This window comes from Falco cherrug, chromosome 5, assembly GCF_023634085.1.
Source record: "Falco cherrug isolate bFalChe1 chromosome 5, bFalChe1.pri, whole genome shotgun sequence".
NCBI lineage: Eukaryota > Metazoa > Chordata > Aves > Falconiformes > Falconidae > Falco > Falco cherrug.
The window spans coordinates 31,163,327-31,190,300 of record NC_073701.1 but is presented as its reverse complement, the minus strand read 5'-3'; the positions used below and the strand labels follow the sequence as shown (position 1 = coordinate 31,190,300).

At 41.4% G+C, this 26,974-nt stretch overlaps 1 protein-coding gene across 2 annotated transcripts in view; it reads right to left on the bottom strand.

The window, feature by feature from the left end:
* The window catches only part of CHST11 (carbohydrate sulfotransferase 11), a 168,844-nt gene that overhangs the window by 71,215 nt on the left and 70,655 nt on the right, over positions 1 to 26,974 (bottom strand). For both annotated transcript variants that reach the window (XM_055712475.1, XM_055712476.1), the window contains exon 2: positions 24,360 to 24,445. In XM_055712475.1, coding sequence (XP_055568450.1) covers positions 24,360 to 24,445 — 86 coding nt within the window. The remainder of the gene's footprint in view (positions 1 to 24,359; positions 24,446 to 26,974) is intronic.

Sequence of the window (26,974 nt, the reverse complement as noted above, 5' to 3'; positions counted from 1 at the left end):
CAGACTTGCCTCTAGCTACCACTGCAACTTTTTTATGTTATGAAAGCTGAGCAGGAAAAAGGTGAAAACACTGAAACACAATAGCTGTACCGAAGCGTGCTGGTAAGTAAATGACTGGCATTTATGGGGAAGATTACTGACATTTTCACCATGCCTGTTTTGTCAATCTTGAAAAGGCCTAGCATCTATCAGGCATTTAATGAATCACACAACACATCGCCTTGCGAACTAAGTGCAATCAAGATCAGGCACATAGGGATAGATTTCAATGAACGTGACATCAGAAACATCTTACCTGATGAAGGCATGTGTAGGTTCATGTTAAAGCAGCATTTAAAGAATCCTACTAAAGGGCACCAGGCAAAGGCTGATGAAGAAAATCACACATGAGGGAGAAGTGAAAGTCCTCTAAAGCTGAAGCTGGAAATCAAACCTTAGTTGTAATAGGCAGCCAAAACTGTCGCTGTAGCTCCTCTCTAAGCAATGACTAAACTGATGTTCCTTTGCAAACTACAATTTTCAGTGTTTAATACTGTGACCACTTCAAACCCTGCCAACTGTGAGTCTGCTCTGTGCCACAGAAAACTTAACCACTTTGTTGGAGAGATTTCTAATGGTTAGAACTTTCCCATTCTTAGCTGCAAATCTTATCTTAAAACTTAGGTGTTGCCTAATAAGCCTAGAAAGCTTATTAGATAAGACGTAACTTCATTAAGAAGGCTGCTGGGATACTGATTGAATCAGGAGACCAGACACAAATCCAGAATGAATGTTTCCATGAATTGAAGGATAATCAGTTGACCTAATTTGTTCATTCTCTCTTACATAATACTTCATTTTATTTCAATCTCTTAGACCAAAGCTTTTCTGCTATATTTAATACAAACAATTTATTTATAATACTACATTAACAAACACCCAGAGCTGTTGAAACACATCTGTAGAAATAGGCAAATTATTTCCCAGTGCAAAATATGAAGTTTTCAACCAAACCAGATGTCTTTTTTTTTTTACCCCCAATACAAAGTTGGAACAATTTTGGTCATGTGTGAGAAAATCAAAGCAGTCAGGAAAATGAAGGTTGCCATTTCACACCAAAAGGCAGAGAGCAAATGTGGGATGATCCATGGCACTGCCTCTCTCCCACTCACTCACTCTTGCTGCTTAGCTACCAGGCCACACGGTTGTAGCCTGCTCAGTCCCTGTGCTCAGTATAACTTTGTACAAATAATAAACAGCCATTCTAATGGAAAGATCATCTAAGGTGACTTGACTCAAAAAACTAGTGTCCTAAGTCACAGACCTAATGCTACATCCTTCATATTGACAGACATCAGTCCAGACACTGGTGGTCCACGCACCAAGCTATCAGGTAAAACCCACTAGCAATTCTCCTTCTGCCAGTGTTGTGAATCTACCCCTGAAAAATAAGTTTTGTTGGTAAATACACCATGTATTACACAGAACAAAAAGTCACAGGGTTCACTTCCAAAGCATAGGCACAGCAAACAGCAGCCTTTGTTTGCTCCCATCTCCACCAGCCAGAAGCTCCAGCAGCTCTGATGGGTTGGTGTCCCTAAGCCATTTCAGGCAAGGTGATAAGGCATTCCTCTCCTATCTTCATCACCATGTTAACCTAAACCACAGCTAACGATGCCTGCAGCAGATTATTAATCTCGTAATCCCTTCTGCCTGCTGGACTGGGGAGAAGCAGGTGAGAACAATGGGCAGGTCTGTACTAGTCCCAAACAGCATCCTACAAAACCACCTGAGTATCTCTTCTAATAATTCCTCTCTGATAGCCCCTGCTGGGCCATGCGGCCTGAAGAGGATTCAACTTCATGTAATTTAGACATTGAGTGGGAGAGAGAAAGAGATTTAACTCAAATTTCCTTCTTCAGTTTTGTGATTATTTAAAACTTGAGTTAATCACTTCTTCTGCTATTGCCCTCTTTGAAACTTGGGTTTGTAAAATACATAAATTTATCTATTCCTTTGGATTTGATTAGTAAATGGGCCCATAAAGTAGTAAGAAACAAGTCTAAACTATACTCTAGCTCCTGAGTTTGACTTGAAGGTTAGATGGCTGCTTTTGATACACTAGAGTAATGACCTTAAAATAAAACCTGAGTGCTCTGAGGCCAGCACAGAGCACACTTGCGCACTGGGCAAGACATGTCACCAGGATTAAAAGTGCCCACAGCAAGGTGAGAGGATGCTAATTCATTGATGTCACACAGTACTAGAGATCCTCTGATTGAAGGCTGTACAGAAGTATAGAGAATTATTAACTACAGAGACACTAACTGTGAATTTATGAATAATGAAGAAAGCAAAGGAAGAACAACCACATAGTTCAGTTTTCCTAATCACTGCCTCTTCGGTATTCACCCACACAGTCAGATTGGCAGACGGCAACTGCAACTAATATCTTATGTAAAAAGGATGGAGATTTAGTAATACAGCATTTCCCACACAAGCCTCAATTTGGCAATTTATTCAGGTTCACTCTTGAAGCTTGGTACTTGCCTAAGAACACTGCTGAATGAAGGTCTCAGCATCCAGCAATGCACAAAGTCAGGGCAGCGCAGAAGGCAGCAGAACCCAGAAATTATGGTGCAATAAAAATTAGCGTGCAATAAAAATTCTTAAAACACTGACCGAGAGCCTCACTCAATACAGCATGAAGAGCTTCACAGGTGAATAGCACCCTGGTGACGGGTCCAGCCCTTTCATGTATTGAAGAATACATTAAAATGTGCTGTGTTGCTAGAAGGTCGCAGGGGTTTCTCTGTTGGTTTTCACTTCAGCCTTCCCCTATATCACAATATTTATTTTTAATCAGCTCATGGCATGTCACCAAGGCTCCTAACTGGTTAATATGAGCCCAGGCTCTTTAAAAAACAGTAATTGCCAGGTGTCTCACAAGCAGTCAACTGATCAAAAACAGGGTCAAAAGAGAGAGTTCAGGAAGCGGACAGCAGAAACACCACCTGGCAAATCCAATTCCATCTCTATAACGCGAAGGAGCAAGACTGAAAATCACTACATTGCAGTACCAGAGGTTCCTTGACATTTGGTGATGAGACATAACTATAAAGCTTATTTATGACTGCAGTGGCCATAATGGACTTCTTTTTTTAGATTTTATTAATCTCTTTCTAGTCTCATGTTAACAGGCAGGAATCTCATCTCTGTTCCATTTTAAACTGATTTAGGATATATGACTTACTGCACGCTGCTCAAATTTAGGGATATAGCTTAGAAGTCATTACTTACAGTAGCAGCTGCCAATGATAAAACAACTATTGTACTCTTGTGACAGGGGTTGACAGCATAATGCAATTTTTAGGACTTCAATTCTGGGTTCACTAGGATGTCTGCCATACCAGGGAAAAATAACCAAGCAAGAGAAATGGTGTTCTGCCAGTGTTCTTCAATGCTTTTATCAAAAGATAAAGAATTATCCATGAAGGACATGTTTTCCACATGAGCTTAAGATATTAATTCATATGGCTATCTACAGAGGTCATTATTTATCAGATCACAGTGTCTCAACTCACAGAAGTACTACATACTGCAAATTCAGGGAGATCCTGTGTTGTTCCAGGTTTAACCTTAAATTGGTAGGAAATCTTCAATTTTTTAATGGTGATCACTGTATACCCACTGAAATCACAAAACCACCCCGAGGCGTTCACAGAAGCTAAAAGAGAATTTCCCATCTTTGAAACACATCTTAGCTCTGAAAAGCACTAATTCCAAAACAGCACCACACTATTCTACAAACCTGCTTATTTATACGCAATGTTATTAAAAACAAAACGCAAGTCCCGTTACCCAAATTTCTGCAGGACTGTACTGCTTGCAACCCTCAAGAATCAGTCCTGCTAAATAAACCCCCAGTTTACATCCTATTTCTCCTTTCCCACCATCAAACAATCCTGTCGAGAGTGTTTCAGGCTCAGATAATTACCACCACACCAAAGGCAAGGAGCTCAGCAAAGTTACTGCATCCATCCTCTGAGACACGGGCAACAGGGGCAAAAAGAAACCAAACTGATCACTACAGTGCCTGCACCAGCCTCTCTGCGGATGTTATTTGGGCTGTTGAAGATTTGTTTCTCGTTACATAATTGGGGTGGGGGAGGAGGAGAAGAGATAAAAACTTGTCCAATTTTCAGAGCCCAAATACAGCTTCAAAAGGAGAGGCTCGAGAAGCCCTTCCTGGCGTCAGCTGAAAGAACACGACCCACATATTTAACATTTTTATACAGCAGCTATTTTATGCCTGAGTTATGTCTTCAAATTCTCCACAGTGCCGGCTGCCTGAAACACTATTTACAGCCATCCTAGAAAACACACCTCCACCTCTGTCCTGGGGCCACGGCTTCAGAAATGAGCACGTGAGAGAAGCACAGGCTCCTCTCGCCACTGCCACAGTGTGATGATCCCATCCAAACATCAATGAACTCCATGGCCGGCTCACTTTATCAGAGCCAAGAGGAAGGCAGGCTTGGCTACATGAGTGCAATGAATAACGTGAGTGTCACCGAAGATGGGGCTGAATGAAGGCATATGCTGGCCTTCAAGGTGTACAGATGCTATAGTGGTCTTTGAGGACAAATCAGTCCATCCAAGCCTGAAGGCCAAAATCTACGCTCTACTGTAAATTCCTGCAGCTCTCTACATAAGATCTGAGGAAGTACAGATGATATATAGATGATGTATGAACGTGATATATAAGGGACCTTGGGCTAGCAATACTCCAGTAATACACTTAGTGCCAAGTGGCTGCCAAGTGAGGAAAAGGACACAGAAAGCAGATCAAGACCCAGCCGGATGATTCAATCTAGCTACGGGATCGATAAGCTCAGTAGCAACAAAAACACATTAGCGTTTCTTGACCAGCCCTGACCCTCTGAAACCTGCAGAGGCCAGGAGAAAATGCTATCATGAAGAGCCATCTCAGTGGGCTGCCAGAAGTTTCTGATGAGTCCCAGGCTGCCTACAGCCAGAGTACTGGGAGCTGCTGAGTAACAAAAACAAAACCAGGAGACGTTACTTTATAAAACACAATTAGAAGAATTTAAACATTGTTTGATGGAATGATGCACTGTTCCGTGTAATCGCTTGTTTGATAAATAGCAGGCAGTTACAGCTCACATTTTTAGCCTTGAATTATTGCCAAATTGAGTTATTTTGTGAGGTAGAACTGAATCAGCAGTTCACTTACAAAAATTAAGCCCTAGAGAATGTGAAACAGTGAAATATTTCTACTCATTAAGGAAGCTATTGGTGCTAGATAATCAGTGTACAGACACAGCCCAGAAAGGTGGAATACTTATATGCCCAAATCAGTTTTCCTGAGATTCATCTGGTATGCAAATTGTCTACACCCTGATGGCATCCCTTAAATTTATTTCCCCCAAAGATTTACAGCCATGTCCTCATCGCTACTCTGCACCACAGGGCCACAGTAGCTGACTGGGGGTCTCTGGGTCACACCAGCATGAACCTTACTCTAAAATCAAGTGGTAGACAAAGGTTAATTCTGCACCAGATACAGTGTTAAAATTCAGGAGTCATTCAGTGGTGCACAGGCACAAATGTCATGGTTGCCGTCACACTCACCATGGACACACGTCCCGATCCTCAAGGCACAACATTACCTGGCAGTCACAAAAAGTGTTGCAAAAACCTGATGGCTGGATACTGTTGTTTTTTCCCTAGGGTGACCGTCCCTGGAGAACAGCAGCAGAAGCTGTAACATACCTGATTTGTAGTTAAATCCACATCTGACAGTTCAGCATCCTTCAGAAAAAAAATAATCACATCTATACCTATGTGTAAATGATATACGTGGAACATATATAATTAAATAAATTGGGACACTTTACATAGATAATAGTAGCAAGGGTCATTTGCTTCACAAAGAAAAAAATGTATATCCTCCTGCAGTGTGAAATAATTTCCCACTGGATAATATTAGTCTGAGTTGGAATACGTGCAAATTCTAGTTCCAAGACAATTACATGTTTTGGAGCTGATAATTCACAACCGATCAAAAGCAGACATCAAAGCTTTTGATGCTTTAAAAGGCAATGTCTCATTTTTCCAAAGAGAATTACAATGTCCCTTTCTAGCTTTCAGAGATACTGAACCATCAAACTTTATTTTCGATTTTGTTATAGTTGAGAAAAAATAACGTAATTTGTAAGAGTTTCTACAGTTTTGTTTTCATTTCTTCCCTCTCTCTTTGGAGCCTCTGTGGCTACTGGAGAGTAGTTTTACAAGTGGAACAGTATTGATGTAAGTTCAGAACGACGCAAAGTTGGGAGTAATCCTAAATCCATGCTGACAAGCCTCTATATAATACAAACAAAAGTGTGTACCTCCTACTCTATCTGTTAACTGCTCAGCATCTTGGGAAGGATACATCTTCACATGCATGCCCAACCATGCCATTATTTCGGGATATATAATACAGAATCTGGGAGTTTAGAAGAAAAAAGTGATGAAAAATAACATATTAAAAGGAAAAGGTGTAAGTTAGCAGAGGTATGTTATCCTGGGGAAAAATTTATAAGCATAAGTAAGATCAAACATATTTATTCTTGTAACTCTTTTATGCTAAGAGACCATCAGGAACACAGCTTTATCCAGCCCTCAAGCAAAGTGCCTGGAGACTGGAGCAGGACCTGCAGTGTCACAGCCCTGGTGCTCTTCCACCTCTGTCCCCACTGGTCCCAGTTTGGTTGTGCTTCAAAGGTTACAGCTGGACAGGGTCGCAGCAGCAGATGCAAATACTGAACCAGGACACACCGGAATGGAATAACGTGTTTCCTACTGTGGAAATTCCCTTCTCAATGTTATTTTTAATACCCAGTATTAATCATGCCTATGGATATTCCATTTCCAGCAGTTATTACTATTCAATTGCCATTAATGTAAATGGTGAGTGCTGGTTAATGCCAAGCCATATGATGAAATTCTTTCCTTTCCCATCTGGGTTTCTATAGTTTTAAATAAAAACAAGGACACTGACAAGATCACAGCTGAAACACTCATTTTGATCCTCACCACCACCACAGATTTCGGAATAAACCTTTGTTTTCAGGACAAAGCACATTACAGACATTATCCCCTCTATCCTGTGTAATGCGTAGTGGATAATACTGCAGTTAAAAATATTAATGAAAAATGACTAATGGTAACTAAATGATTCACTTAACTTGGCTCTCTCTATAATGTATTCTTCGTATGACAGGCATTTATTAGCTCTCACTGATGACTCCACAGACACCCTGCTATGCACAGAGTGCCTGTCTACACATTAAAACTTAATGCACAAAGCAAGAATTATTGATGTTAGCTCTGTTCTAAAAGGGCATATCAGCAGGATTATTTTTTTTTCCTACTATGGCTTTATTTTCGTTAGCTGCTGAATAATTATGGATTTTAAATTCTACTAGAAGCTAGTGGTCAAAAATACCTATTCATTTCCCCACAATATTATTTTTCCCACAACTATTTTCTTTTTGTGTGATTTTTTTACAGACGCATTAAAGGAAGTACACGTGTGATGTTTCAAAATTAAAAAAACAGCTTTGAAATCCTACTGCTTGCACAGTGTGTGCTATCCATATCCCTGGAGAAGCAGCGAGTGTGCACCACCTGTATCCCTGGGGAAGCAGCGAGACTTAAAGGACCTTGTGTTTTCCTCAGGATCTCAGCACTTGAAGGAAAAGCAAAATGCTAGTAATTACAAAAGCCAAATACTGCATGAAGACGAATACTGCCTTGAATACGCACATACAATTGCCTCCACTTTACTGAAAGTATATACACTGTGACTGTGTGCATTGCTTCCACACCAACCTGAAGCAGCATTTCACACACTAGCATGCAACAGCTCTACTGCTCACAGGCTTTTTCCACCCTGGAAGCTGTTGATTGCTCTAAACCCCAGGTCTAGCTTTTGACATCGCTGGGTGCTCACCAAGACTGATGTCAATGCATGATCCAACTGCCTTATAGAGCCCCTGAGTAAGATTTTCAAAGTGTCTACATCCTAGGCACTCGGGAATCGCAGAAAATCCATGGTATCTTAGTCTTCTGGGAAAACCACCACCAAGCTACTATCTCTAATTATAGTTCTTAAAACCAATACATTTTTCCTGCCTTCCTGGGCTAAACAGACCTCGGGCGTTATACACAGCTTTTTAATGGTGCTTGGCTACCACTGAAGGAGATCCTCTGATCCATTTGGTCTGTTCAGCTTCCCCTGCTGCAGCACAGCAGCAGTTCCCAGCTCACCCAGCACTGGGACGGAGCACCGGGGAGCCTGCATTGTGCTGCTGGGGAAGTTGGATGCTCACCATTTCTCTTCATATCTTAGACAGCTGGATCACAGAATGCCATTTCCTGCAGCTGGACAGATCCCACCTGGAAAGATGTGGCTGGAATCTACGCAAAATCAAACCTCGCTCAGCGCATGTCTAGATATTGCTGCTGCCTTGCAAGGAACCACAAGAAGGCACCTGGCCACGGCTGCTCCACGTCAACCCTCTGCTGCCCTGAACCTGCTGGAACCTTTGTGCCAGTAGAAAGTGAGCAAAAGTGGATGCAGAATGACACTGTTTGGATCTGGCAGACTAAGACACCTGGTCTGCATCCCTCTGCCAACTCTAGGAACTTCATAAAGCCTCTACAACGACTGGGGGGGGAAATAAGCCTCCAAGCTGAGTAGTTGAAGTGCTCTCTCTGTTTCTTTTCCTCTAAATAGAGATAGAAAAGGAAGCACTTCCAAAAGTGCTTGAATCCCTGTCCCTGAGACTTAACCACCAGAAACCTGAAGGAATCACTCCTCCAAATTGCCAAAGCTAGGCTGGACACAAGACTCCAGCCTAAGACAAGCTTTTACCCTGTGCCTAAAAGTAATTTCCTCTAATAGCCTATGCTACGCTGCTTTAATATAAATGGCAACTTAGACCACATATAGTAGCGGCCTATAATATTTTCGCTCTGTTTAAACAAGAGAGGTCAACAGGCTATCTGCCATAATCCATTTTTAGGTTTCATGAAATTATAGCATAAGAAACAAATCAAGCTTGGCCTTTATGATCAGCAAAGAATGGCTCTGTGCCTTTTTTTAGAAAAAAAAAAAGGTGAAGATGGAAGGAAATGGAATGATTTGTTAAATGGATATATTTGATAAGGGAACATTAATGCATTTTTCAATATTAAAAGTGAAGAATGCTGTTCCAGCTAGACATTTCTTTTCATTTTTATTACACAGACAGTGCTTGATTACAGTTTAGGGAAATGAACTGAAAGAACAGATGTACTATTTTTTTGATAGGTAGTCAGAAGGGTATTTTACGGAGTCTGGGAAGAGTTGGAAGGCAGATGATTCAAAGGATAATTGAAGAATGATATTTAAACAGGTTACATTTGTGCCCTCAGGCGTTAAACATAGGAGACTTTTTAATTCTCAACATGGGAGCTTGCATTGCTGCAAAGCAAATGAATACAATGAATAATTCTGTTTCAGAGACATGCAGTAACTGCTGGTTAGCAACTAGGGAATTTTCCACAATACAGGGAAATAGCAACATTTTATCTGAAATTATTAAGAATAAACCAGATGCTATTCAGTTTAATATTCAGCATCATTCATTATGTTACTGTATCAGATTTTCGATCAAAAACATCTCGGGATAACATAGGCAATAGCAAGAACGTGCAGAGACAGCCCCAGGTGCAGAACTCTGGTCTCTAGCCTGAGGACTGTGATACAGAGATCCAGTGCAGCCCGTTGTGGTGCAGATCACAGCTGGTCAATGCCTCTGTGGTCTGAGGGTGCTGGTGAAAGTTGTCAGGTGTCAATGTCCTCCCCTCCACAGTGGATCAGGTCTATCCCAAGCATGAGCGTCTCTGTCCCCTCAGAGATGTGCCAGCTCCAAGAAACCCAGCTGCACTCCTGGTGCAGCTTGGGACTCCCTTGTCATGGCATAAGGCACACTCAGGGCATACACACTACTTTGTTCAAGCTACATCTTTAGTGTCAACCATAGTATCAGATTTCAGAAGAAAAGGTACCTTTTCTAAGTATTTCAGCCCTCACTAATGCATGCTCTGAACAGCAGCACAACCTCTTTAAAACCCCTTGGTTCTCCGGGACTGACACTCCCATATCTTGCTTAACAACAGAGCACACATCAACCCTTTCCAATAAAAGCCACATTTTTTAATTAGCAAATTTCAGTGGAGCACACACTACATCCACATTGATGACGCATTAGTGTATCATGATTAATGCTGTGCACTTCATGCCAATTGAATTCCTAATGATTAGCCACTTAATTCTGAGCTGAAACAATTACTCTTCCCATTGAGAATTACTTGTTTCAGCTCAAAGCTCAGCAGCTGGAGTACAGAAAGCCAACCATACCCAGTCATGCAAATACATGTTGTGGAATCAAAATTCAGCTTTACTAGTCCATATTTTTTATGCATAATAAAGCATTTGGCATACAAAAACATCACTTTTCAAGACCGGTACAAAATCTGTTGTCAGGACTGAGCACATCCCTAATTCATGGACTTCAGCAGCAGCTGGGGTATGCACACATGCACGTTCATATCTGTGCATGAGCAGGCAGTTTGCCTTTGCTCTATAAAGGCCTCTGCCACTCTCCCTGATGTCATTCAGACAAACATTTCAGACTTGGTATATACCAGTGGATGCTGCAGTGACAATGTTATATAGCAGAAAACGAAACGGGTACATCTTGATTATACATTAATTGTAGTTACGAGGAAAAACTTGGCTTGCCTTCAAGTAAGTGAGGAATTTAAGAGACATCTCATGGTAGCTGTGTAGTTTTGGTAGATACACAATTGTAAGCAGTAATTATATTTGTCATTTCCTACAATCAAAACACTATGCAGACAATAATTATACCACTGATATGCCCCCGAGAAATGGATAAACAGGCATAACTCATTTTACAAGTGTAGAATCAGACGCATAACGAGCTGATGACAAAAAATACTAATGGCAAAACCAGTAGTAAAATGTAGGGTGTTCTCATCGAGCAAACGAGCTCATAGAAGAGCACTGGCTGAACATAGTTGCAGCACAGCAGGACGCAAGAACTGCACCTTGCCAGGCCACTATCGCTGCGGCTTTGACATGGTGATGATTACTGTATTATCATTATGGTGATTCAACGAAAGCATTAACATTCCCACACTCAGAGACACAGACTACAGTAAGCATGGCTGAGTATCACTGAACAGATGTTAGTTCTCCGGGACCAGTTGCTCAATGTAGTATTTATAACACAAATCAGAGCTGCTAACAATGTGAATGGAGCATTTCCTTAAGTCTGTGCAACTGAGGGACTGACCCCAGGGCAAGTAAGAACAGGGGAGTCTCTCTGCTGACTTCAGTAGCCACTGGATGAGACTCTTCTTACATGTGATAAAAGGGGCTGTTCCAACATCTGCAAAAGCCAGCAAAAAGATCTCTGCTGACTTTCAAAAGACATCAGATCATTCCATCACTTACACACTGACCTAGCAAGTTAAATTTCTTATTCCATGTGGACTTTTAGCTTTGTGGTGAAACATAGTCTAGCACTTCAGTGTATGAGGGATCTGAGGCTGATGTCCATGATGGTGAGAATGCACAAGGGAGTGCTTTATTCCAAGAGACCCTTGTGGTGTCCAGGAGATGTCAGAGGAAAGTCAGAAGCTGCTTCTCAGAATTATTTTTGAAGAATAAAGCAACAGTAGCTGTTAATTGTAATAAATCTGTAACTCTAAATGAGTGGTTTACTTACAGTGTCTCCAGCTGCAGGCTGAGGTCTCTCCTTTAGTTTTATCTTTGGCTTCTGTAATTACCCTCTGTGGCCTATGTCTCCAACACAGAAGAAACAATATGTCTCCATGCGATGAAATAGCAGTCCCATGTAAGCATGCTTTCTAAAGATATATATACATGCTGGCCAAGCCCAGCTGCATCCAGACCACTTTCCCATCCCTATTCTTATTCCTCAGGCCTCTCCAATTTTTCAACATACTTCTTAACGGAGCAAAAGGAATCACAACAGCCACCATTTTCTGATGTTTGGTTGAATGACCCAAGTTAGTGACCACCAGCAGCTCTGTGACAGATCCATTGGAGACACATGCCAATACCCACATACGCTGAGCAAAGCCAGTCTGCACAAAGCAAGAATCCTTTCAACGTACAGCTTCCAAAGGCAGGAACAGGTTTGGCAGGGAAGCAGGGAAGCTTATTTAGGTTAGTTTTAAATGCAGATAACTGATGGAATACATGGATTTTTATCATGTTGGTACTTACACAAGATTGACTTGTTAGTGACAAGACAGATCTTGAACCTGCACGACTGCAGGACAGCCTTTAATAACAGATGGCAGTACTTTGCCAACGGTCGGATAGAAAGATTTGGTATCTTAGCAGATGATACCTTCTGTCTTACTTCTTTAGCCACTGATTTAATTACACTGATAATGTCATAAGAAGCAGAAATCAATTATTCATCAAGCCTGCCTAAGAAATCATTCTTTTGTCCCATGTATTTTGTTTCAAGATCATTTACGCTTGGGTAAAAAGGCAGTTTTCTTCCTTCAGCGTCAATATTTTATACAGTAACTCACTTAACAGCCCAAGTGAAAACTGAAGTGGCTCTGTCAAAAAGGACCAGGACATGATACTCTGTGCAAGGCATGGATGTGATGCTTGAAAACCCCACCAGTCTGCTACATATCAGCAGCATATCAGTAATTCAGGGACTGTAAGCATGATGCACAGAGTGATCTGTTACACCCCTTTTGAAAACAAAGCCCTTTGATGCATTTACATCTCAGTGTCCCATGAGGTCTTTAGAGGTTGTTGGAGGTGAAACCACAGATCCTGCACTGCTTGTTTTCTAGTTCTCTCCATTTTTAATAATAACAATAACAAGACCTGCCATTACTTTCTTGACATAGAAGATTTTTTCCTACGTTCCCATTAAAACCAATACTGCTCTTTATAAACTCAAAAGACGACACTGAGCTCTCTTCACCAGCAGACAGGAAAAAAATCTTTTCTTTTGCTTGGTTTATTTTTGCATTAGTCAACTAAAAATAAACAAATGCATAGAAGTGTAATTTTCAGAGGGATAAGTCTCTCCTCTGTCTGCTTTGCCATCAACTGTCCACCCTTGTTCTCTTAGTGTCTGGCTCCACCACTTTCTGATAAAGCCATGGCTGTAAACCTGTACAGTAATTCATGTGAAAATATCCTTGTTTTTGTAAAATAAAAGGTAGGAATGGGAGAGGGAGACTGAGCAGAGCTGAAGACATCAGGCTGAGAAGACGACTTCAGGGCTGGAGGAAATGGCGAGGAGGAATGGCAAGAACAGAAAAGTAGGGCTTGGCAAGGAGATAACCTTAACCCCACCCCCGCACACAGCTGCAAATTCAGCAACAGTTTATTAACCCAAGTTTCTATGAAGCAAAGATAAAAACAGCTGCAGAGAAAATGACAGACTCACTGCTGTCCGTACAGCTAGACACCCTGCATGCAGCATAACTGAGCCCTATGAGGCTGTCTGGGAGTTGGACATGACCCAGCTGTGTACATCACGCTCCTTCACCATCCTGTCAAGGCAAAGCTTTCTGTGGTGTAAAGTTTACTCCCAAACATACACAACCACATATTTGTATGTGCACACTGTGTACGTTTTTAGCATTACTCCCAGAGCCCCTGAATTCTTTCCAGAGGCCGAGCCCTATGTGGGCTAGAAAGTGCGCAGCAACAGAGCAAAAGCATCTCTGCAGATTCACACCTGTAGATCAGGTAGAGAGCTGAGCAGAGCACCTACGTTCTGCAGATGGAGACTCAGACTGGCAGAAAACCATGCATAAATAGGAGTGTGCATAGAGAGGGTGAGAGAAGCCTCAGGCAGAGGATTTACCCACTTAGTGTCAGAGTGCCCATGCCTGGAAAACTCAGCGTGGAAACATTTGCTTCCAGGCTGCAAATATGTGGCATTTAAATCCACAGGTCCATACACAGGCTTTGGTACCTTCAAAGCTATGGAAAAAAAGGAGGGAAAAGCCTCTGTTGTGCCTACACAAACTGCTCAGAATAGTCATTCTTGGCTATTACTTTATACAGTGATGTCAGGGGCACAACAATCTCTTACAGAAAGAAAGCAGCAATTGTGGAAGTACCTAATATTGCATCTCACCCTCACCACAGGAACCTTCATTCAATTTACATTAAGTAAGAAGTTACACTTTGGAGAAGTACCAATGATTGCAGCTTCTCCTTACCAGTTCAATGAAACATTTCTCTTCTCCTTCAGCTGAACTTATTATGAATATTTAATGTACCGAAATGAACTGAAAGCTACCACTGTGCATGTGCTCTCCAGCTCTCCATCCATCTATTGACAACAAGGCTTAGTTCCCAAACTATGACATTAACTGTATTGCTATGTAAATACAACTCCTTCAACTGCCATCTCTTAAGTGAAATGTATACAAGGCAAAAGCCAAGCCTGACTTGAATAGATGAAACTGTCCTCTCCCAGCTAGAGACGGGATGTCTAGATGTCCTTGTTACTTCAGCTCCTGATGTCAATTCCCCATGCCAGTTTGTACGTTCATCTTCTGCCCTCTAATTGAATTAATATTCGCTTCCTCTTACTAATCCCCAGATGCTTGTCTGAAATGATCTAAGACACAGCCCACGTTTACAGGGAGAAAAGATCTATATTAGGGCATCAATTTGATAGCTACAGAGGTCTGCTAATTTGCTGTGCAGCCAGGCAATCTGACTGCAGGAATATCATGATTTTTTACTTTGGATGTAATGATTTGCTTTTAGCTCTGTGCTGGAGCCACACTCAGACTACTGTTCAGATGTGATTTAAGAGCAAAAAGAAAGGAACACTCCTTCCTGGATTTTCCAGGCACCAGAAATACATATGAACTTCAGTGCACTGTAAGTTTGCCAACTGTTTTTGGCCACAGTTATTACGACACTAAAAAGAAAAAAAAAAAAGGAGGAGGAAATCTTTTCAGCATCAGACTTACACTCTTCAGTGTTTTCTAGTACAATGGAATGTGTGGAATGGTGAAAAGGGAGATAAAACAACAGTTGCAATTATAGCTCCCTTCTGATCCCCTGGATCAGATCTTTTAACAAGAAGTTTGGCCTCTTTAGAGCTTAGGAGTTTTGTCATCAATTTTCAAGAGATTAGTTTTCACTCTTCCCCCCAAGGTTATGAACAGACTGAAACATCTACACTGAGAGCGTGCTGGAAAACCTAGAATACAAAGCCATGCTCCCCTCCAGTGCAACTACACAATAGTCTCAGTGTGAAGGAAATAAAATTTTGTTTTCATTCTGCCCCCCGCACTTTGCCATGGCCCCACAAATGCAAGGATGGTTCAAAAGACCTCATGCACACCAGGATATACAACCGCCAAGGTTGGTAGAGCAACAAAGATCTACTTGAGCAGCCCCAATATGATTGCTACTATGCTATTTTTATAGAGGAAAAAAATACACACACAATATAAACACTGGGTTTGCTGTCTTCAAATACTGTATAGGTATTGCCTTGTAAAAACACTTTTTTTTCCTTTTCTTTCCATACCTCTTACGTACGAGTAAGCAGCAAGGTTTGAAAACCAGTGAACAAAAGCAGTTTAAGTGTGGCTGGCCCAGGTGATGATTACTGAAACAACCAATCTTTCAGTGTGATGATTAAACAAGCAAATGTAAGAACAACTCCAACAACCAGCAGTTAGGGTGTTTCCCATGCACAGGGCACGCGTACTCTGCTTGCAGGGATTCAGCTCCCGTTCTCTGGTTCTGGGTGAGCGCCCTGACCATCAGCAGCGACAGCCCAGGCCCCACCAGTTCATGCTTTGGATTCAATGCACTGTTAATTACTGCCCTCACGAGGGTCTGACAATACCAGATGATTAAGACTGATAGAGCTAGGCACAATTTTCTCCTTGTTTTACTAGACCAACAGACAAGCACACAAGCTCTTAAAATGACCGTGCCTCTTACTCTATTATAGCCTCAGATCATCATGACAAGAGGATTAATAAAGAGCCTGTTAGTCTAGAATCCTGCTCATTTCACCTATTTAGTTTCAGAACACAAGGCAGCCTCAACAGGAGAGACTGAAGACATTCACTGCACAGTGTCACCTGTGACTTGAGCACCCTGCTGCCAAGTGTGTGATGATGCACAGTCAAATCACCTCAAATCCATCATTAACCCACCCACCCCTGTGAGATTAATCCCAAGTCAACCCAAGTGTTTACCAGCTACCGCCACTGGAAGAACTCAGCCCAAATTCACAGCTAGTTTCAGCCATTCCCCAAACTGCCTATTTTCCAGCCAACATTTTTGCTCAGCCCTGTCCCTGACCATGTGGGTGCAGCCCTGCAGGAGAGGCAGCATGCTGCTCCAGTGCACCAAGCCAGCAGTATGGACTGCAGCACCCAGCTCAACCCACCTTGTACCTCCCCACAAACTTCAACAAAAAGAAAACTTGCTTGGAAAGTATCCTTAAATAATCTGTGCTTGATTTAATGATTTACACACTTGTACAAAAGCTCTACAGGCTGACTCCCTGCAGTACCGTGAATTTCCTTAGCACAGTAGTCCCAAAAGGCATGCTGGCTTCCAAGGCCACCTCTTTCAAGGGGCAGTATTTTAATCTTGCTTTGTCTGTTACATTTACAGAGAAACTTTCCTGAATCTCTCTCCATAAACAGACGGGCAGATTATTGCACGTTCGCTGAACAAAGCTTTGATAAGGTGCAGCTGGTTACGTTATTGAGGTTAATTTATGTTGTACAGAGATAAAAAGTGAGTGAATAATACACATCAATATTACATATAATATCAATGAATATTACAGATCAGTTTATAGGACCTGAGGTGCTACATCAGTCACAGTTTAAGCCTGTGAAAATGGGACTTGGAAAATCTAAACTCTTGAAAATAGTTGCAAATTTAACAATTACTTCTGCCTCTCCTTAATATTAGATACTGAATGAGAATTACAAGTACCAGTAAGTTTTATGTCTGTATTCTCTTATTTTCATAATTATGTCTATTGGGATACATTGCAGTCCCTCAGGGAGAGAGCCTGCAGCTGGGCTCTCTGGATTTAAAGAGATCATCTGGCCCTGTTGCAAGTGGGCTACAATTCTGCTGCATAAAGAAAACACTTTGATAACAAAAAAAACCACAAAAACAAAGAAAACCCAACCAACCAAACCAAACAAAACCCAAAAGAACAGGAGGGAAAAGGCAGTTAAACAAACACAGTTGCTAGCCTTCACACAACGGAGAAAGCTGCCTGAAAACTACCTGTGCCAGGAATAAGCAAGAGGGGCCATAGTTTAGAAGGTCTAGGCTGAGAATACTGGGATACAGCTGCTTAGCCAGCAATGCTGGAGCACTTCTTAAAGTGCAGACAGAAAGGATGCACTCTGCCTCTGCAGAGCCAGTGGCAGAAAACTGTGCTTGTTACACCTATTTGCAAACACTGAAATTCTCTGACTGCCCTTTGCTTCCTCATCCTCCAAACCGCCACATCCTCCTGCATTTTGAGTTATGATTATCCAGGTCTTTGGTATATAACTTCCAAGAGGGGAGGAAAAGAAAGGAATTTAATGCAGAGGAAGCAGCAGCTTCCTCATTTGAACATTACTCAACTCAGAGCAAGCATTTGACTAAACCAACATGGTTCAGGTCACCAGAGGCCAAATTTAATCATAGTGGTTTGGGTTGGAAGGGACCTTAAAGATCATCTAGCTCCAGCCCCCCTGCCACAGGCAGAGACACCTTCCACTAGACCAAGTTGCTCAAAGCTCCATCCAGCCTGGCCTTGAAATTATTTGGAGACAATTAAACACAAAAAGCTGCTGAACGGCACCAGGTCAGCAGAGTGCTGGAGCCCAGGTCCTCTCTCCACACAGCTGCCCAAGTGCCTGTCTAACAGGGAGCCCCTAACATTGCATACAGGCACCCAGTTCTGAAAGCCATGCTATCCCTCTTTCCCCTCCAACACATACAATCCTTTTGTGTTTGGCCATGTCTCTTGTATTGTTAAATCTTTCTTCTCATACTTCCATGACTCCAGAAAGCCTTCATATTTAAACTCATATGCTCTCAAAATAATAAAATATGAGTCAAGGACTGGATAAATTAAAAAGGTGTCTCTAGTGCTCCTTTTTCTATCAGGGAAATCTGAGCTATTTTGAGTGACAACTATATTTTTTCATTTCATGCAGGTAACAAGTCTTTTATTAAACACAGGTGCCCAAAAATTCATCTCGATGCACTGCAGTAACTTGAATGAGCATGTCCTGGGGATAATTCTGGCCTTGAGTGCTGGTAGTTACTGTACATACTTGTCTGATTAATTCCTCTTGACTTACAAAGGCATCCATCATGTCACAACAAATGATCTATGAAGCACACCGTACCTGAAACCCTCCCCTCCCCAAGTAATTTCCCCAGCATCTAAAACAGGCTCTTATCATTTGTAATCAGTAATTAATAACAAAGCATTCTCAATAGTGCAATTTTTCTGCTAAGGTTAATGTAATATTTCATCCCAGGCCAGCTGCTGTTTTACAACTTCCAAGCACGACAGTAAGTAATGTCTTTGCATAAGAAGTCATCCATGGAATAAATCAATTAGCTCCTTTCATCAGCAGGCATTTTGCTGCAGCAAGCAAGGCTAATTACATATAAAGTTGTTGTTTATCAACAGGAGTACGTACCTGAAGTTTGTCATTGAACATTTACTTTTCTTCCCTATGTCTCCATTCTGTATCTTTTTCCATTACGAAGTTCTTAATCTATGATCAATCCAATAGTATGATTAGGAGCTGCACTTACCACATGTTATTATCTGCACAGATTTGCCTACAAAGATCAGCATCAATCACACAACACATGTTTTCAGTATTAGTAGGACTTTTGGGCCACTTCTTGCCCTCAAGAAGGTCACATACATATTTATGACTATTCAAATCAGTTGCAAAGCATCAATAAAGTCAAATGTATTCTTTAGATAATCTAATAACAGATAACGTATTCTTTAGATAATCTACACTATTTCTCCTACTGTAAAGTTCACATCGGGATATCTGTATTGCTGTCCCTAGGAGAAAATTCAGCACACAGGACATATATATGTGAAAATGGGAGATAAATCAGCGTATAGCGTTGGTGTAATCTTCTTGTCTTACTGAAATTGGCTAGTAACTTTGGAGACCTACATTTTTTCCCCATTTTTGATTGATACAGTAATTGTCTGGCAGCCTAAGCTACAGATAATCACACGGCAGCTCCCAAAAAGGAGCATTTGTGACCTGAGGTGACTAAGGATGTATAAATACTGTCTGCAAGGCAACAGCTCCAAAGCAATCTAATACAATTTCATAATGCAAAGGCAACACAAAGTCCACAGCTCTGACTCACCAGGTTTAGCAAATCACTAGACATCCTGGCTCCAACTACACCAAAAGCAGCCACCTAGAAATACATCCCCTTGACAAAAAAAAATGTGTTTGAAAAGGCAAGTAGCCAATGGCAAACAGTATGACCTTCAGTGAAATAGCCGTGGGGACTCATGAACTAAAGTCAGGCAATAATCACTAGAAACTGAAACAAACTCATCCTTGGATTTGGATCCTAATGGACACAGGACTGGATCTCTGCTGTGTCCCTGTGTTCCTCTCAGCAGTCTAGATAGATACATCAAACAATGATGTAGCCTGTATTTAATGATAATTAAATTTTAATCTTGACAACTGGAAGACAAATTCTAACTTCAAACATGCAATTATTTCCCATTCCTACAACATTTGGTCTATTTTGGTTTGCAATTTCTTGTAATTCAGTAGCACATTCATTGCACCAAACTGATGAACGTTAACCACTAAAGTGTGTAAGCCTCAAGTATGATGTTGCTCAATTCTGAACTTCTAGTGACTCCAGCTCATGGGCTGATCCACAATTTTCTGTTATTTTTGGAGCAGTAGGGCTGTACACAGTCATGCAAATTACAAGACACAGTTGTACACGTTGTCTTCTAAGAACAGGTCTTGCAATTATTTGTTTACCCATATTCTTAAATTCCTGGGGTTTCCACACAAAAAACCCACCCAAGATAAAATGCAAGCTTATGTCACATTCCTGCAAGGCTCTTCATCTGTGTTCAGTTACATTTAGATACTCTCCTTTGCTACTTGCTCTGTGTTGAATCCTCTTTCTCCTTCCATTTACAACCATGTGTGAAGAAAAATAATTCTGCTTAATACAGATCCAAATTGGCTTTGTAATGAACTCATTAAAGAAATGGTCCATTTCAGCCCTCAAAATTTGCTGCAGGTACCTCTGCACCTTATTATTAAGCCTCCACCAAAAATGAACAGGAAAAAAAAAAGATAATAGGGTCTCAAAGACATGCTCTGCACACTGACTGCCATGTATGCAGAGCCCACAGCCTGGAAATGCACTTACTCAGTGTAAATCCAGTTCTATTGAATTTTCTTTTCCTCACGGTATATTAGCACTCATGAAAAATCTTGCAGTGAAAGCCCTAGAGAAGAAATCTTCTGTCCACAGACAAATGCACTTCTCACATTCTGCTCTAGTACAACAGGCAAAAGAGCAAAAACGTTGTTCGTTCTTTTACAATAATCATAAGGTCAGACACTCACCTAAGACATAAATAACACATGGGCTTTGTCACAGGCACTTCCTCTAGCCTTAATTCAGTGCTATGTCCATCCACTCATCCTCTCCTCCTCCACCAAATATATGAACAATTATGATCAGTCCACTGAAAGTTTGACTGCTATTCTAACATTCAGCTCCTATGAGCCACCAACACCAGCCTTTCAGTCACCTCCAGATCACTGCTACCTGTGAATTTACTCAAGCCAAATCTTCCTTTCTGTTTTGGGTTTTTTTTTCCATTTTCTTTTCTTCTTTTCTTTCTTCCCTTCCCTTTCTTTCCTTTTCACAATCATTGACCACGCCAAAAAGAGATTCATGAGACCAATAATGGCATCTTCAAACAACTCCATAGAAGGAAAAAATCGCGCAGGATCAGAGAGGCTGTTATATGTCAACATAGTAAATACCCACAGTCAAATTCTTAGTTGGTGTAAATCAACCTGTCTCCATCTGGTTTTATGAGGGCACTGCAACCTGATGCTGGACACACAGCAGAAAAACCTTACTCAGATTAAACTACAGCATTCTAAATCTGAGAGAGTACTAACCCTGTCTGGCACCTATTCTCATATAGACACACATTCTTGTGGCCAAATTCTCATCTCCCGTGACAGGCAACAGCCAGGAGTACACTGCATGCAAGGACGTATGGGCCCTTAATACCATCCCAAAGCAGGCAGCCCCCTCCCTTGCCCACCTTTCTTGGAGGTCCTGGGGATATTCCCAGAACAGCAGCAGCCGCAGTCATGTTGCACATTGCTGCCTATGCAAGGAAACCTGAAGCATGTGAAATGTACAGCATACTCTATAGCAGAGGATGGCAAGCCATAGTTGGGTTCTCCTGTTATACTATATCATGTAAAAAACACGCACATGAACACAGTAAATATTTAAAGCTTCCTAGCCTTAAAAAAATCACAACTGTACCTAGCTTGTAGTAATCCAGAGCCACAGCTGCAGGGCATCTTTTCAGCAGCCTAAGTCTGCTGTTTGAATTACACAGATTCCTTTGAACTACAAGGAGAGCTACAAATACCTGCTCGATCAGCTCCACTGTTCCTCTGAGGCAGCTAAACTGAGCACCGAAGAGTTCCTGTGATGGCACACAGAGCCATCGACACCCAGGAGAAAAACGTGGGTTCATAACACCAGGAGCTCAACAGGTGCTGATGGTCAAGAGTTAAATATCTAACTGGTGTTTTCATTACCTAGATCAGTAAGAGGGAAATTCTGGCTAAAAATGTTATCATAGAATGGGTTGGGTTGGAAGGGACATTAAAGATCACCTAGTTCCAACCCCCCTGCCATGGGCAGGGACACCTTCCACTAGACCAGGTTGCTCCAAGCCCCATCCAACCTGGCCTTGTCTTCTCGTGTGTTTATTATATATTGACTTCTGAGCTAACTTTACAAATGGCTGATCATGACTGCTTCAGCAAGGAAAGATTAGGGGTCTGATCTCCATTCCCCCATCCTTACAATTACTGGTGAATTCTTGAGGAACAAGCACCCTACTGCCAGAATACAGACCAGTCTCTAACCTGCCACCTTAAGAAAAATAAGATAGACATCTCTTTGGGCAAAAAAAAAGAAAAAGAAAGATGAACCATGTATTTGAAGAAATATTCTAGGGGTTCTCTCCAGTCTGATGTCTTCTACTGCAGCCTCTATTCACTGCCTTTTCTTGGTACTGTTTTCCCAAAATGCATACACTTGCTTGTCTGACATTGCCAGTCTCGTTAGTATTGAGCGCAGCATGCAAAGCCCCATTTAAAAAGCAAGCAAACACCAACTAAGAACAAAGAAAGAAACAAAACCTAGAAACTTGGTAAGAGTGGATGTCAGCAAGCTGATAGAAATACTTTGACTTAAAGAATGTCATCTGCTTAGTTCAACATCAGCTGCAAGAACTGCCACGCTTCCTCAAACATTGTCTTTTTCTGGCTGGATCACAGGCGAGCCCGGAAAGGGATGCTAATGGTTTGCTTGGTCAGAGCACACAGAAAGGAAGCAGAGGCAGTGAACGAGCTGCCAGCTGTGTCCCCTGCTTCAGGAAATTCAGGAATTTTTTCAGTTGAGCAAGCTTGCAAGGGCTCTGGGATTACAGCCCTTCGCTGGATGGGGTTGTTTCTTTCTTACGGGATGGCCTTTAACGATGTTAAAGGGCAAGGAGGTTTTGACTGACACGCTGCAGACCCCACGGAGGTTTTGACTGACATGCTGCAGACCCCATAGAGGCTAATTACTCAGCCAGTCTCTTTTCCCTTACCCACCCTTCTTGAGTATCTGCAAAGAGTCTTCAAATTTAACCTGCAAATGCTAATGTTTTTCCTTTGTAGCACTGGATTGTTCCTCTTCAGGGCTTTTTACATGCACTTTCCATTTACCCAATGCTAGCTCCCATAATGGTCAATAAAGGACAGTATATTAGTATGATAAACTCATGTTCCCAGCCATGCACAGAATTCAAATTGAATTAGAAAGTCAGCCTATGTTCATAAAAACAACGCTATTGAGCAAATGGAGCTTTACTGCACTACATAACAGATATCACATATCTTTGCGTTGCTGTCAATTCTTCACATAAATACTTAAAATCCCTTAGACTTCATTTTGCACACTATATAGTGAGTCTCTTCATAATCAAATAGTATTTAAAACATTTACTGCCTTGTTAAATCTAACAAGTTAGATTTATTGGGATAGTCACTTTCCTTAATAGCCAATTTAGTAAAACTCAATGTATTCATTGATGGATAAATATATAATAGGTGGTTGTTAAACTTTAATAAATATGTTTAATAGTCAGCTGGCATTTTCTCTCAATGGCAGCACTTCCTCTCAGCTGCCAACAGGAAATGCTGATCCTGAATGTGCCAATTCAGCCCACATGTAGGGAATAAATTGATCTAGAGGAGCAAATGGGAGCACAAATTTCAGGTAGCTTTCCTGCACTGCTTGTCACAAGAAGGCAACTCTAGCTGAGACTATCCCCTAAGCTCCCACCAAGACTGTCAGGTGTTAAAGAGCACACAGCGTAAAGGAACAGTATGAGCTACTGTGTTTGCCTAGACTCCAGAAAAGCAATGAACAGGACAGGAAGGGCAGCTGGCTTCTTTAAAGTCATATAAACTATATTAATGTATTATTAGTGCAATTTAAATTCTTGCCACACTCCTTGCTTCACGTATATCAGGTCGCATTCTCTCACCCCACCCTGCCACTCTGTTTATTGATCAACAGATTAAATTATGATGCCTTGGCTTCTACTTAGGTATAAAAAGTACTCTTTTAGGACTTTTAGATATCAAAGAAAAAAAATTAGAAGAGTTCATATCATTAGACAACTAAAAACCTTTAAAAATCGGGCCCTTAGCTCGAACTGTAGAACTTTATGGCTAAATTCTGCAAGTCCCAGGATCAGTTCTCCAAGCTGAAGGCAGCTACTACATATAAATGAGAAAAGAATGATTAAAATACCTTCAAGAGAGACTGTATTTATACGCTGGGCTAGGAAGTTTTATCATAGCCACAAGACACTCACCCGTGTGGGATTATATAGTTCCTGGAGTGGGCTTCTGGATCCTTTCCGGCAGCAAATGTCCATCCCGAATGGATTTCTACGCATTACTGCAAGGGGAAATTGAAATTAATACAGGTTAGCAACATTGGTTAGCAGTAACCTATTGCAATACATAGAGCAAGAAGAGACTTTCTGACAGATTACGGGATTCTAGTCAGTGTTGTGTCTTAATTCATAAGACAATTTACTTTCCCTAGACATTGTCTGAGAGCTAAATCCTTTATCTATTGTTGAAGTTACTAAAGAAAAAGTTCTCCGGTTCCCCTCTTTTCCTCTGTTATAAAAGCTGTTATCCAACAGCTTCCAGCTTGGGTGCACAAAAATTCAAACACAGCAACCTAAGCAACACAACCTTCAGCAGTGCCAGGTACCTGACTCTCTGATCGTCGGGGAGGAGTCAGATGGATTCTTACCATCAGCATCTCTGAGAGGCAACATTTGAGCCTCTCTCCACCTAGATACAGAAGTACACAGGATCCTAATATTAAAACACCTAATTTAAAGCTTCTATCTTAACTTTTAGGTTTCTCCTAGAACAGACAACTCAGCACTACATAATGCACATGCAGTCAATCCTTGCTGCACTTCTTGCCCCAAAGCATATTTCGCTCTACATATTGCAACTGAATACCTGACTGATCCAAAACCCAACAAATGCTATGTTATCCTAGTCGGAGATGAGCAGGTTTTCAAACCAAAGGCTTTGCCAAAGGTCTGATCAAGGAGTATTTTGGATGATAAAGCATTTTCAGGAGAGACACTGACCTGAGCAGGCACAGAGATCACCAGTTTCGAGTTAGACCTTTGTGGCCATAAGAGTCAACATAAGAAGGTATTCAGCTCCAACCAGCCTCTACAGTCACAAGGAAAACAGCCTGTCCTTCAAATCTCACATGGCCCACATCATTCTCTGCAGACGCTCCTCTGCCCCCAGCTTGCTGTGCTAACTACGGAAAGAGCATCAGGCAATCAGACACCCACATCAGGCATCACAGCAAGGGGAGATCTGTCTCGTCGAGGTTTAATTAACACACAACCAAAAGCAAAGAAGAGATGCTCCTGCTGGGAATCCAAAGGCATTAAGCAGTGAGGCACGCTTTTATCACCGCTTGCCACATTTTGTAACCAGAATCTATTGCAGCGTCCTATAGCAACAGTTCTGAGCTGCACCACTTGCAGACATGATATTGCAGGCCACGAGCCAAGAGTCAGAGAATACAATCAAGTAGTGTTTTAATACAGAGGGCTAATATGCAATCATAATTGATACATCAAGCAGTATGAACCACAGAAAACTGTATATAGTTCCAATCTGGAAACATAATAGATTCCTTCGCTCACTTCACAGCTATTTTTCAACTGAAGGTATCTAATAACATGCCGTGCCACTTTTCCCCTGAGCAAAGAGAGATTGCATGGGTCTTGTGGCAGAAGTCAGACATATATGCTCAGTAAACAAACTGGCTCAATGTTTTCCTCGCAATTTTCCTCACAATTAGGATAGTAATGTCATTAGAGGCTATAACTTTAATTTACATGTTTAAATACCTGATGATACTCCGAACATTTTTAATCATGCAGCCAAGTACTGCAATTCTGTCAGTTTTGTGCTAATGTGCCTTTTTGAAAGTTAACTTAAAAAGTGTTTGGAACAGTTAAAACTTTAAAAATATTCTGCATGAGTAATATCAGCCTCCAGTACCTGGAACTGGTTTTAGGAAGAAAACACTGAAGTGAGGTTGTAAGAATCCAACAGCCATTCCAACTACAAAACTCCTGCCTGTCACATCCCTGCTTGTCGTGCCTCTCCATACTCTTGTACAAGGAACTGTGTCCAGGGATGCTTTAAAAATCATTTTGTAGCCCCCTCACCATTACAAGAGATTTTTCCAAAATGAAGCCTTCCAGTCAACGCCAAACCACATCATTTCCATTTAAAACACCAGAGCAGGTTGAAAGGGAGAGGGCAACGTTTCAGCACATCCAGGTCATTAGACTGTGATTAACCAGGATCCTGAAACACTGATGCTTTGTTCCAAAATGAAGAAAAATTCTAGTGTGGTATTCCCTAATTTATTACTTCATTTTTCATTTCCATTAAATACAGTAAACACTAATGTGCACAAATGTATCCCTTCCTGTATTACTTAGCTAGCAGGTATCTACACATCCACACTTTATATGCAGCAGTAACAGCCATAAAGATTAAATTATTTGCACAACATGCAAGATTTGATTCCCAGATGTAAACAAACAAAAAAAAGCAACTGTCTCCCCAGCAAAAGCTAAATGCTAACGTAGAACCTTAGTCATAGAAGCCATTAAATCTTTTTTATCATTCCCAATATTACTTAATTGGTTTGTTTTTTTCAATAAAGCCTTTAGAAGACGACTGCGGAGTTAGCATAGCAACACAGCAGCTCAACATAGCACTCTCTTCCCTGTTTATCGGTGTCAGGAACATCATGCCCTGATGCAGCTGTACACAGCACCTCTGTGCACACCTGGAAAACACTTGTGCCTGGAATTTAACTGCAGCACCAAAAGAAAGAGGAATACTCTCCTTTCCTCAGCAG